General features: G+C 38.0%; 1 protein-coding gene across 1 annotated transcript in view; it reads left to right on the top strand.

Annotated features, from left to right (window-relative positions):
- GABRA1 (gamma-aminobutyric acid type A receptor subunit alpha1) overlaps positions 1-13,669 on the top strand; it is a 65,865-nt gene that overhangs the window by 40,546 nt on the left and 11,650 nt on the right. Inside the window, exon 8 of the mRNA XM_057747475.1 lies at positions 12,033-12,185. Within this exon, the coding sequence (XP_057603458.1) occupies positions 12,033-12,185 (153 nt within the window). The remainder of the gene's footprint in view (positions 1-12,032; positions 12,186-13,669) is intronic.

The following is a 13,669-nucleotide window of genomic DNA, read 5'->3' as shown; positions in this document are numbered from 1 at the left end:
ATATATATGCCACATCTTCTGTATCCATTCATTTGTTGATGGGCATTTCGGTTGCTTCCATGTCCTGGCTATTGTAAATAGTGCTGCAATAAACATTATGGTACAAGTTTCTTTTGGGATTATGGTTTTCTTTGGGTACATGCCCAGGAGTGGGATTACTGGATCATATGGTAGTTCTATTTGTAGTTTTTGAAGGAACCTCCAAATTGTTTTCCATAGTGGCTGTACCAACTTACAGTCCCACCAACAGTGCAGGAGAGTTCCCTTTTCTCCACACCCTCTCCAACATTTGTTGTTTCCAGACTTTGTGATGAGCCATTCTGACTGGTGTGAGGTGATACCTCATTGTGGCTTTGACTTGCATTTCTCTGATGATGAGTGATGTTGAGCATCTTTTCATGTGTTTGCTGGCCATCTGTATGTCTTCTTTGGGGAAATGTCTATTTAGATCTTCTGCCCATTTGTGGATTGGGTTATTTGCTTTTTTGGTATGAAGCTGCATGAGCTGCTTGTATATTTTGGAGGTTAATCCTTTGTCCGTTGTTTCATAGGCAATTATTTTTTCCCATTCTGAGGGTTGCCTTTTAGTCTTGTTTATGGTTTCTTTTGCTGTGCAAAAGCTTTTAAGTTTCATGAGGTCCAATTTGTTTATTCTTGATTTTATTTCCATGATTCTAGGAGGTGGGTCAAAAAGGATCTTGCTTTGATGTATGTCAAAGAGTGTTCTGCCTATGTTTTCCTCTAGGAGTTTGATAGTGTCTGGCCTTCCATGTAGGTCTTTAATCCATTTGGAGTTTATTTTTGTGTATGGTGTTAGGAAGTGTTCTAATTTCATTCTTTTCCATGTTGCTGTCCAATTTTCCCAGCACCACTTATTGAAGAGGCTGTCTTTTTTCCATTGTATATTCGTGCCTCCTTTGTCAAAGATAAGGTGCCCATATGTGTTTGGGCTTACCTCTGAGTTCTCTATTCTATTCCATTGATCATCCTTTCTATTTTTGTGCCAGTACCATACTGTCTTGATCACTATGGCCTTGTAGTATAGTTTGAAGTCAGGAAGCCTGATTCCACCCACTCCATTTTTCCTTCTCAAGATTGCTTTGGCTATTCGGGGTCTTTTGCGTTTCCATACAAATCGTAAGATTTGTTGCTCTAGTTCTGTGAAAAATGCCATTGGTAATTTGATCGGGATTGCATTGAATCTGTAAATTGCTTTGGGTAGTACAGTCATTTTCACATGTTGATTCTTCCAATCCAGGAACATGGTATGTCCCTCCATCTGTTTGTGTCGTCTTTGATTTCTTTCATCAATGTCTTAAAGTTTTCTGCATACAGATCTTTTGCCTCCTTAGGCAGGTTTATTCCTAGGTCTGTTATTCTTTTTGTTGCAATGGTGAATGGGAGAGTTTCCTTAATTTCTCTTTCTGCTCTTCCGTTGTTAGTGTATAGGAATGCAAGAGATTTCTGTGCATTACTTTTGTATCCTGCTACTTTACTAAACTCATCAATGAGTGCTAGCAGTTTTCTGGTAGAGTCTTTAGGGTTTTCTATATATAATATCATGTCATCTGCAAAGAGTGACAATTTTACTTCTTCTTTTCCAATTTGGATTCCTTTAATTTCTTTTTCTTCTCTGATTGCTGTGGCTAACACTTCCAAAACTATGTTGAATAACAGTGGTGAGAGTGGACACCCTTGTCTTGTTCCTGTTCTTAGAGGGAATTCTTCCAGTTTCTCTCCATTGAGAACAATGTTGGCTTTTGGTTTGTCATATATGGCTTTTATTATGTTGAGGTAATTTCCTTCTATGCCCATTTTCTGGAGAGCTTTTATCATAAATGGATGTTGAACTTTGTCAAAAGCTTTTTCTGCATCTATTGAAATGATCATATGGTTTTTATCCTTCAATTTGTTGATATGATGTATCACGTTGATTGATTTGCGTATATTGAAGAATCCTTGCATCCCAGGGATAAACCCCACTTGATCATGGTGTATGATTTTTTTAATGTGCTGTTGCAGTCTGTTAGCTAGTATTTTGTTGAGGATTTTTGCATCTATATTCTTCAGTGATATTGGTCTGTAGTTTTCTTTTTTTGTGACATCTTTGCCTGGTTTTGGTATCAGGGTGATGGTAGCCTCGTAGAATGAGTTTGGGAATGCTCCGCCTTCTGCAATATTTTGGAAGAGTTTGAGAAGGATAGGTGCTAGCTCTTCTCGAAATGTTTGATAGAATTCGCCTGTGAATCCATCTGGTCCTGGGCTTTTGTGTGTTGGGAGATTTTTAATCACTGCCTCAATTTCTGTACTTGTGATTGGTCTGTTCATGGTTACTATTTCTTCCTGGTTCAGTCTTGGAAGATTGTATTTTTCTAAGAATGTATCCATTTCTTCCAGGTTATCCAATTGATTGGCATATAGTTGCTTGTAGTAGTCTCTCATGATGTTTTGTATTTCTGAGGTGTCCGTTGTGACTTCTCCTTTTTCATTTCTCATTCTGTTGATTTGCATCTTCTCCCTTTTTTTCTTGATGAGTCTGGCTAATGGTTTATCAATTTTGTTAATCTTCTCAAAGAACCAGCTTTTAGTTTCATTTATTTTTCTTATGGTTTCTTTCCTTTCTTTTTCATTTATTTCTGCTTTGATCTTTATGATTTCTTTCCTTCTGCTCACTTTGGGGTTTCTTTGTTCTTCTTTCTCTAGTTGCTTTAGGTGTAAGGTTAGGTTGTTTATTCGATCATTTTCTTGTTTCTTAAGGTAGGACTGTATTGCTATAAACTTCCCTCTTAGAACTGCTTTTGCTGCGTCCCATAGGTTTTGGGTTGTTGTGTTTTCATTGTCATTTGTTTCTAGATAGTTTTTGATTTCCTCTTTGATTTCTTTAGTGATTCCTTGGTTGTTTAAGAGTGAATTGTTTAGCCTCCATGTGTTTGTATTTTTTGCAGTTTTTTTCCTGTAATTGATATCTAGTCTCATGGCGTTGTGGTCTGAGAAGACGCTTGATATGATTTCAATTTTCTTGAATTTGCCGAGGTTTGATTTGTGACCCAAGATGTGATCTATCCTGGAAAATGTTCCGTGTGCACTTGAGAAGAAACTGTAGTCTGTCATTTTTGGATGGAATGTCCTATAAATATCAATTAAGTCAAGATGGTCTAATGTGTCATTTAAAGCTTGTGTGTCTTTATTTATATTCTGTTTGGATGATCTGTCCATTGATGTAAGTGGGGTGTTCAAGTCTCCCACTATAATTGTGTTATTGTCGATGTCCCCTTTTATAGCTGTTAGCATTTGCCTTATGTATTGAGGTGCTCCTATATTGGGGGCATAGATATTTACCATTGTGATATGTTCTTCTTGGATGGATCCCTTGATCATTATGTAGTGCCCTTCCTTGTCTCTTTTAATAGTCTTTACTTTCAAGTCTAATTTGTCTGATATGAGTATTGCTACTCCAGCTTTCTTTTGACTTCCATTTGCATGGAATATCTTTTTCCATCCCTTTCCTTTCAGTCTATATGTATCCCTTGGTCTGAAGTGGGTTTCTTGTAGGCAGCATATAGAAGGGTCTTGTTTTTGGATCCATTCAGCCAGTCTGTGTCTTTTGGTTGGAGCATTTAATCCATTTACATTTAAAGTGATTATTGACATGTGTGTTCCAATGACCATTTTCTGAATTGTTTTGGGTTTGTATTTGTAGATGTTTTCCTTTTCTTGTGTTTCCTACTTAGAGAAGTTCCTTTAGCACTTGTTGTAAGGCTGGTTTGGTGGTGCTGAATTCTCTGAACTTTTGCTTGTCTGGAAAGCTTTTGATTTCTCCGTCAAATCTGAATGAGATTCTTGCTGGGTAGAGGATTCTTGGCTGTAGGTTTCTCTCTTTCAGGACTTTCAGTATATCCTGCCATTCCCTTCTGGCCTGCAGAGTTTCTGTAGAAAGGTCAGCTGTTATCCTGATGGGTTTTCCCTTATATGTTGTTTGTTGCTTTTCTCTTGCTGCTTTTAATATTTTTTCTTTGTGTTTAATTGTCATTAGTGTGATTAATATGTGTCTTGGTGTATTTCTCCTTGGGTTTATTCTGTATGGGACTCTCTGTGCTTCTTGGACTTGGTTCATTATTTCCTTTCCCATGTTGGGGAAGTTTTCCACTAGAACCTCTTCAAATATTTTCTCAGACCCTTTCTTGTTTTCTTCTTCTTCTGGGATGCCTATAATTCGAATGTTGGTACGTTTAAGGTTATCACTGAGGTCTCTGAGGCTGTCTTCTAGTCTTTTTATTTTTTTTTTTCTTTTTCCTGCTCTGTGGCGTTTATTTCTCCCATTCTATCTTCCAACTCACTTATTCGTTCTTCTGCCTCAGTCATTCTGCTGGTTATAGCATCTAGAGTATTTTTAATTTCAGTTATTTTGTTATCCATTGCTGTTTGTTTTTCTGAGTTCTTATGAACTGTTTCTTGTACTTTCTCTATTTTGTCATCGAGATTTTGTATCATTTTTACTATCATTACTCTAAATTCTTTTTCAGGCATTTTTCCTATTTCCTCCTCATTTATTTGGTCTTGTGGGTTTTTTTCCTGCTCCTTTGCCTGCATGGGGTTTCTTTGTTTCCTCATGGTTGTCCAAGCTTTTGGGGTTGCTTGTCCTGGTGATAGAGGTGTTTATAGAAGACTGTCCAAGCCTCAGACTAATGTCCAAGTATTGGATTAAACGAATATTCAGTCTAGGAAACACATACATATATAAAACACACAATTATTGAATCCATTAGGACATAAGGCTCTAGAAAGACCTGACAGAACCCCAGTGTGCTATCAGATATTCAAAGAGAAACCCAGCAGAAATTGACAACTGAAACAGAACAAATCAGAGACAAAAGCAAAAGCAAACAAACAACAAATAACACCCTACACATACAAACATCAATCCAGGGAGATTTTGTAAGCTAGGATCAAATATAGAAATGAGCTGGAGTACCACCAGAGAGAATGGAGATTCTCAGAATGTAATTAGACAACTGTACTAAGAACTAAGATAAAGACAAAAGCCTAATATTAATACCAAGGCAGTGCATCATCTGGAGAATAGAGCAAGGAGTCTGAGCAGACCGATAGTGTTGCTTATAAGTATGTTAAGATAAAATACACTTAAAATGGCTGGAAGAAAGGGGAACAGAAGAGTGTAACGTGGTTGGAAATATGCAAAGAAAAAGAAAGGAATAGAAGTGTATAAAAGAAAGGGATGAAAGGAAAGTATGAGAGATATTTTGTCCGTACTACCAAAAACTTAGCTAGATATAGAAGTATATAAAAAGGCAAAAAAAAAAAAAAAAAGAATAAAAAATATCCTTAAAAAATTATGTTATAAAACTTGTAGATCCCTTAGGGCTAAGATCGTATTTAATAAATCAAAAAAAAAAAAAAAAGAGAGAGAGGGAAAGAAAAAAAAAAAAAAATCCAGAACTGATCCCAGAATGGACCAGTTCAATAGGTATTGATACTACTATTTCTGTTTCCTTAGCTTCTCAGCTGTAATTGTCCTTCTCCTTGCCTTGGGTTTTTTTTTTGCATTATTCTGTGACCAGCAGAGGTTCCTTTATTGTTCGTCTGTAAGCCTCGGTGTGTGGGGAGGGAGAGGGTACAATAGTGGCTCCTTCTCCTGGGAGTGAGTGAGCAGTGGCGCACTGTTGTTTCAGTCAGGCTTGGAGGTGCCTGTTGCAGAGGGCGCTGGTGGCTCAGGCGTACACAGAAAGTCTTAGAGTTGGGCCTCTCTTGGGGTTTTTTCTTTTTGATGCTGGTTTTTTTTTTTCTCTCGGCAGCCTCCCTGCTGCTGGTGTTGCAAGGAGTTTTAATCTAGCCCCGCCCGAGCGCCTGAGGGTGCTTGTTATCCCTGAGCGCCTTAGGTGGCCCGCAGGGCGTCTCTCCACTGCCTGTTGCAGAGGCACCGAAAGAGAGGGAGAGGCTATGCGCGCGGCTCCTCCCCGCCGCCCAGGAGCCTGCAGCCTCCAGCTGCCATCATGGCCGGGCAGCTCTCAGGGACCAGCACTCCTCTCCGCGGACCTCCTCCCTCCTGTCCTCTTGGTCTGTCACCCTACCGGCAACAATGTTTCTCCCCCTGAACCAGCTCTCCGGTTCCCACGCTCCCGCTCCTGGACCCTCCATTCAGCCGCGGATCGATGTCTCGGTCCGGGAACGCTGAGCTGCGCTGCAGACCCTCCGTATGTTTCTCACTCCCTCCCGTCTGCCACAGCTCCGCCGCTTCACCCTCTTTGAGCCCTCGTAGATGCCTCCCTACCGGCTATGTCGGGCTCCCCGCAGCCCTTTCTGGTGTCCGACGCCGTCTGCTGGTGTTCAGCTGGTTCTCTGTGGGAATGACTGCGTCCTTCTGTGCATTCCCAATGCATCTGTGGAGAGGGATGCACTCCACGTCTCTCTACTTCGCCCTAAAAATGCTTTTTTAAAACACAACAATGATGACTGGACAGTTGTCATATTTACCTTAGTCAATAGACAGATGTGATCAAAGGAAACGTGTGTGAGTTTTGCCTAATAAGAATGTCTCTTCTTTGTGAATGACTATTGTTTATTCTTAGAACAGATGACCAAGAGAAATTATAGGATCCTCTTTCCTAGAAACAGTCTTCTCTGCATGAGTTAAGGATGACTCTGCAGGGTCAAAATGAATGAGGAAAGCAACTGTTTTCACTGACCAGGGAGCAACAGTGTTGATCGACATTCACCAAAAGAGCCTCAGGGCTCCTAGTTTTGCAGCCTAGTAGGTGATCTCCAGAGAAATAATACAACCATAAAACATAAAAACAGGTTCACAGAGCGGGAGGTAGAGAGGCAGACTTATATAGTCATCTGGTCAACCTAATCACATTTCAGATAAGGAGACAGGTCCAGAGAGGTTAAGTGCCCTAGAAATATAACCATTGTTTCCTTATTTCTATTTCAATATTCTCTGAAGCAGATATTAAAATACCAGGCCCCCCCAATGATATTTTTGATTCCTCATTCCTTTGAAAAAGTTAGCATCTTAGAAAACACAAAATTTAGAATACTTGAAAGGAAAGCAATAGCTCTACATGGAATCAATATCCACTGCAATTTTGTTATAGAAATGAATGGAGCCAGAAGAAAGAATACATTTCTATCCTCTCTACCTTTACACTGTAAATCTGCATGTGACTCAGAATTTTTTAGAAGCACTTTCACATCTATTATTTCATATTATCCTCACAGCATCCCAGGAAACAGTTAAGTAGCACACTGTTTTTTTTTACTGAAGAAATGAGAAAGCTGAAGTCAAAGTTAAGCAAGGAATTGAAATAACTAACATTTGTGAAAGTAAATGCTGGAAGCCAAATCTATAGAAACCCTTGATGCTGCTTTACAAAGTTATATTCCTGCTTCTTTTGCTCTCTCTCCTTAATGTTGTATTGTGATGTATCAGAAATATTGTCACATATAATTTACAAGCTTCCCTCAGGGTTATATGATGTGCAAGGATATTTGAATCACAATTCTTCTATCCTGTTAAATCAGAGGGAAATAATTTGACATGCTTAGTGCATACGCACTTGATGTCTAGAGATACTCTTTCAATACAATTTACAGGACTTTTTTTGTTGTGTTTTTCTTTCATTTTTAAACTATTACAATGTGATTCTGATTTTGCCACCTTTTTCTTTCCTTATTTAAATATTATTGATGGAAAAATCAATAAACAATATATAATAAGATTAGATAAGAGTTTTATTTGAGCCAAACTATGGACACTGATTCAAGAAGTGCTTAAATTGTGTTCTGCCAGACTACAAAAATAGGGGAGGCTTATAAAGGCAAAAACTGCAAAATTACGTTGTTTGTCAAAAATTACAGCTGGAGCTGGCAAGAAGTAAGGATGTTTATTAAGCAAGGATTGGTTGGGGTCCGAAATGGGTGCATAGTTACATGGGGAGAACTTGAGACCATAAGGTAGCAGCTGGCAGCTGCTAGCGGATATTGTTTTGAGAATGGCTAGTGGTGTCCTTAAGTCTGATAGATTTCAGAAAATTCAGATTCTCAGTGATACAGGGATGTATCTGAAACCACATCCACAGTGGCCACCCAGTTATTGCTTGAACCTCAGTTATTCCATTTAGATTTTTAAATGCATTCTTTGCTTTAATGGTTGAAGTAGATGTACAATGCATGCTTGATAGGCCACAATGAAGGCTGTTCTAGGTAGCAATATGTATCAATTCTGTATAAGGCAGAATGACTTCCCCATACCTCAATATATGAAAATTTCTTCCACCAACATTTTGTATCAAAACTTCTTAGGTTTTGTTTAATTTAGGAAGGTGACTTCAAAAGATTTGAAGTTTTCCTCTACTTTCTCTAATTTGTTAGTGAGGAAGTGGTTTATAAAACAAATATAATGTCAAATAATAGCTCTTCCAAGAAAAATGTTCTTTGCAGAATCTTCCCAAAATGTCACATTGTGAACAACAGAAGATGATAATGGAATATATATAGACACTCATTTTTCTGGCATTATATAAGAGGTGGAATTTTTTTCTTTGAGCTGATGACATTTTGCAGGCTACAACTGAATGAATGGTTAGGAATAATAATATGTGCTCCTGAGAGGTCAGATGTAACCTGGCTATGTCTACCCAAGGCTTCATTTTAGCAGAGTCCCGGGAAAAAAAGTGGGTTTTTTTTTTTTTTTTTTGCATTTTTCTCAAATTTGAATCACTTATTTCTTATTTCAGATGACCTTGGAGACATTATCTAAGTTATCTATAGAAAATAGAAAGAAATTACATCACATTTTATTTACCTTTCGAAAAAGAGATGCTAGTGGGTGTTAACTGGAGTGAGTATTCTTAAGCCTCATGCATTCCTTTTCACCACAGGCAGGTGTTGAATGTTTAGGATATGTAAAGCCAAGCTATATTCAAAGAACTATCTCTGTTCTTAATTAAGCTTTCAGTTTGGTGGGGGGGTATGAGCACATAGATAGCTAAAATTGTAAGTATACAATAAATTTATAAGCATAAACAGAAGCTATAAATAAATTTGAAGCTACTTAATATTGATCAGTAAATGGCAGGTGTTATCATTAGTAATCATGAAAGTATAAATGAATGTATAGATGATTTCCTACTATAGAGAGTGTACAGTGCATTTCTTCTACCAATATTTCTACCAATTCTGACTGGAGAGATGAGAGAAAAAAATGGAGAAAGTAACATTTATTTTAAAACCCCTATGTAGCATGATCTTAACTAGAGCCTTTAATCTTTATTTTCCCTACAATATACTTATCACTGTTTTATAAATCAGGAAACTGAGGATCAGAGAGTTTAAGGCTACACAGCAAGAAAATAGCATATCTGGGTTTGAACCCAAATTCATTTGCTTCCAAAGCTAATAGACTCTCCCCTACAGTACATTTCTTCCTATTCTACTAGGGACTGAGCCCAACCCAAAGATGAACAAAATATTCAGTTGTAGAAGAGGTCAAGTAGAGAATTTTGTTGGTCAAAATACTGAGAGATGAAAATATGTGGAGAGACATGAGATGTGCTACTGAAATGAGTATCAGACCTAGGATGTGGAGAGTCTTGAAGACTGGTTAGGGAGTTTGCTTGTTAGTGTGTAACACTGGAGACATTGCTGAGTGTCGCATTGGGGGACGGGAGAGTGGTTGCTGGTGGCAGCTAGAGGGCAAGAGGCAAGGTATGTGGCTAAACATCCTACATCACACAAGACAGCTCCCGCAACAAACAATGATCTATTCTGAAATGTCAGTCCTGCTGAGGTTGAGAAACCCTGCTGTAGATAATGGGAATCCATTAAGGTATTTTAAGGTTATGTACATATGCTTTAAAACGATCAGTCTGACCTCAAAGTGTGGGGGAAATTGGAGTTAGAGCATGACTGGAGACAAACAAGACAGTTCACAGATTATGGTAGTTCTACATTGTAAATCTACAAAGGAGATAAGAGCAGTGACCATGGGATAAGAGAGAGACCGAAAGATACTGCACAGGTGAAATTAAAAGTGTAATGATCAACTGATTTCTTTCTCTCTCTTTAGGAAGTCTTACTTAACATCTTAAGGATTAATTCTAGGTTTTTAGCCTGAGTGGATAGACAGGTGAGAGTGCCATGAATTTAGAAATGGACACTAAGTGGAAAGGAAGCCCTGCTATATGCTAGTCATTATTTCTTATGGAGAAGTTTAAGTAATGTCATTTTTGAACATATTTAGTTGGTGATAGCAATGAAAAATCAGTATCTATGAGATGTCTAGTAGATATTTGGAAATACAGTGATTTTTGAGAGCAGTGTCACTTAGAGATATAGATTCCTGCAGCCATCTGGATAAAAATGACATTAGGAGCAGGGGTGAGAAGCAAAATTCCTTATTAGAGCCAAGAAAAAAATGGAGATGACAGCTAAAGACAGAACTCTACCAGGGACCTCTACATTTGCTTTGCAGAAAGATGAAGATTAGTGCCCAAGAGATAGGAAGAACTCAATATTCTCTGACTGAAGTAACTAGTGAGTTAGCAAAAGAAACTGAAAATGAGAGATAAAAGGAGAATGTCAGTCTAGAGAGCACTTTCAAGATGGTAGGGGCAGTCAGCGCTGCTTAATTTTTAATGCTACAAAGAAGGTGGGCAGTGGGCTTGAAGACTGAGATCTCCTTTATGATTGAGATGATCAGTTATGGATACTAAGAGATCATGAGCAGTTTTAACCACATTATAGGGGCTGAAGCTGGATGGTCATGAGCTGAGACAAAATCACAGGTTGAAGAGGGAAAATTTTGGATTTGAAAGGAAGAAGGAAGATAGAGAAATGTGAATACCAAAGAAAGCAATGTTTTCTTAGTAAGAATACACCTATTTCTCTCCTACCCACACACAGATAACAAAGTATGTATTCTGAGTGAGTAAAGCTAAAAACTTCTAATATTTGTAATTAAGACAATATCACATCAACTAAAAAAAAAAACAACCCACCTCCTACAATTTGGGTTGCATGTTTATTTCTTTGGGCCTCTAATCAAATCAGACTTTGACATATATAAAGACCATGGAGAGTGTCTAGGTAGTCCACTCTTTCCCAAACTGGTCTAGGAATTGGGACAAGTTCAAAAATTAGTGACAAATACAGATTCTCCTGCCCCTACCTTAAAGAATGGTTTGTGTGGGACCTGAAGAATTGCATGTTTCAAAACCTTCCCAGGTAATTCTGATGAAGGTGTTCCTCAAAACAAATTTTCAGAATTCTATCCTACTCTCCTCATTTTGAAGATCACGCTAAGCCAAATCCAAGGTCAGACAGCTACCGAAAGCAAGTGCTGGAGCTGGAATTCAGCTTCCCCTCTTGGACACCAAAGCCCCTTCGTTAGACAGCCTGATTCTTTCCTGCACTGGACAAACTGGGGATGTGGTGTCTTCTAATCTATTGGTGTATGTCATCAGGATCTAGCACATTGCCTTCAGGGTTATTAAAGCCAATCTGTAAATATATGTTCAACTTTGTCTCTTAAATGTCTCAGGTACCAGGATTAAGATGTAAGGAATATTAATGAGATCTCTGGCACCTCAGTCTCATCCTCAGTGCCATTTTGGTGTTTCTTTTTTTTTTTGTTTGTTTTTAATTTTTATTGGAGTACAGTTGATTTACAATGTTGTGTTAGTTTCAGGTGTACTACAAAGTGAATCAGTTATACACTCTTTTTTTTTTTAGATTCTTTTCCCATATAGGCCATTACAGAGTATTGAGTAGAGTTCTCTGTGCTATACAGTAGGTTCTTATTAGTTATCTATTTTATATATAGTAGTGTGTTATGGTGTGTTTTTTAAATGTCTCTTTTCTTTCCTGGATAAAAGCTTTTCCCTCCAGGAACCAGATGTCACATGGAGAAAGGCTATCTCTAACCTCCGAGTTCTTGCTGCTGATGGAAAAGCTCAGAGATGATTTCTTTTCAAGGTCAAATTGCTCACCTTATTGTCTGTTTTACCCTCTAGGAGAATATGTTGTTATGACCACTCATTTCCACTTGAAGAGAAAGATTGGCTATTTTGTTATTCAAACATACCTGCCATGCATAATGACCGTTATTCTCTCCCAAGTCTCCTTCTGGCTCAACAGAGAGTCTGTACCAGCAAGGACTGTCTTTGGTAAGTGCCAATCAGGACACCCATGCAAGGGTCTGGAGGGCAAGTTGTATCATATCTGTGACATTGCAGATAGAATGAAAAAATAATTATACATTAAAATCTGAAGTTAGTACAATAGGAATGTTCAAGGAATTACCGTTCTCTTGATGACATGATTGTAAAATATTCTTTTTTAAAATAGCAAGCTGTTTCAGTACATGTTAATTGATGGGATTAATGAACAGTTGATTTGCTATTTTAGGAGAGAAATGGAATGAAGCAGGCATAAAATGCATGTGATAGATGAAAATGCACATAGAAACATTAATACTTAAATCACCCATTAATACATTATCATGTCTTAGTGTATTTTTTGAGAATCTGAGAAAATATGATATCAGCAGAATTACTTCCTTACATATATGAAAGCAGGGGTTCCTTATGTAGAAAGAACTCACTGATGACCATCATACCAGTATAGGAATATCTCATTTTTACCCAATGTGAGAACTTCTGAAGAGTTACAGATATTGTTTTTCTATGAAAATATTTTAAATGCCTTAGATGCTTCAAGTCAGTCTAATGGAAAAATGTTTAAAGGGTAATAACTTTTTACTAATAGGAAAACTCACTCCCTAATTTATAATTTTAGAAGTTTGTATTTCACATAAAGAGGTATTTCCTGATTGTATCATAGTACACGGTCTTTTTTTTTTATGCTCTTTATTGGAATGTAATTGCTTTACACTGTTGTGCCAATTTTTGCTGTACAACAGTGAATCAGCTGTATTTATATATATATCCCCATATCCCCTCCCTCCCGTGACTCCCTCCCACCCTCCCTATCTCAGCCCTCTAAGTCATCACCCATCATCAACTTGATCTCCCTGTGTTGTGCAGCAGCTTTCCACTAGCTATCTCTTTTACATTTGGTAGTGCATATATGTCAATGTTACTCTCTCACTTCATCTCAGCTTCCCCTTCGCCCTAGTACACTGTCTTAAGTGTACTTTTCAGACTGATGAAAACAAGATTTCATCACCAAAAACTCACTGATTCATTCATTCATTCACTTGTCCAGTCACTGACTTTTTCTTTGAAATCTGCTATGAGATCCTACTATGTTCTAGTCATGGAATGTAGAGGTTACCTTAACATAAACCATTCCCCTCATGAATTAAATTCTGGAGCTTAAAATTTGAATAACGATAAAATCATGCAGAATACTTACTGAATGCTTTTATAGCAAGCTTTGTTCTATGAAATACCCTATATCATCTTATTTAACACTAAAAAAATCCTCTGTAATGTTATCCCTGTGTTATGCACAAGAAAGCTAAGCAACAGGATATTAAGCAACTTGTGCAAGGTCAGCAGCTATGAGGTGAAGAAGTCTGAAGTAAGACCAGCCTCTTAGCTCTAGAGTCTGTGCACTTAATGGCAGTGAGGCACCATTACCCATGTACCGCCTGCTGCAATGACAAGGCATGGAACGGGGTTGCTGT

Source organism: Hippopotamus amphibius, chromosome 1 (genome assembly GCF_030028045.1).
Source record: "Hippopotamus amphibius kiboko isolate mHipAmp2 chromosome 1, mHipAmp2.hap2, whole genome shotgun sequence".
NCBI classification, from domain to species: Eukaryota; Metazoa; Chordata; class Mammalia; order Artiodactyla; family Hippopotamidae; genus Hippopotamus; species Hippopotamus amphibius.
The sequence above is the reverse complement of the archived record's forward strand: the minus strand, read 5'-3'. Positions and strand labels throughout refer to the sequence as shown.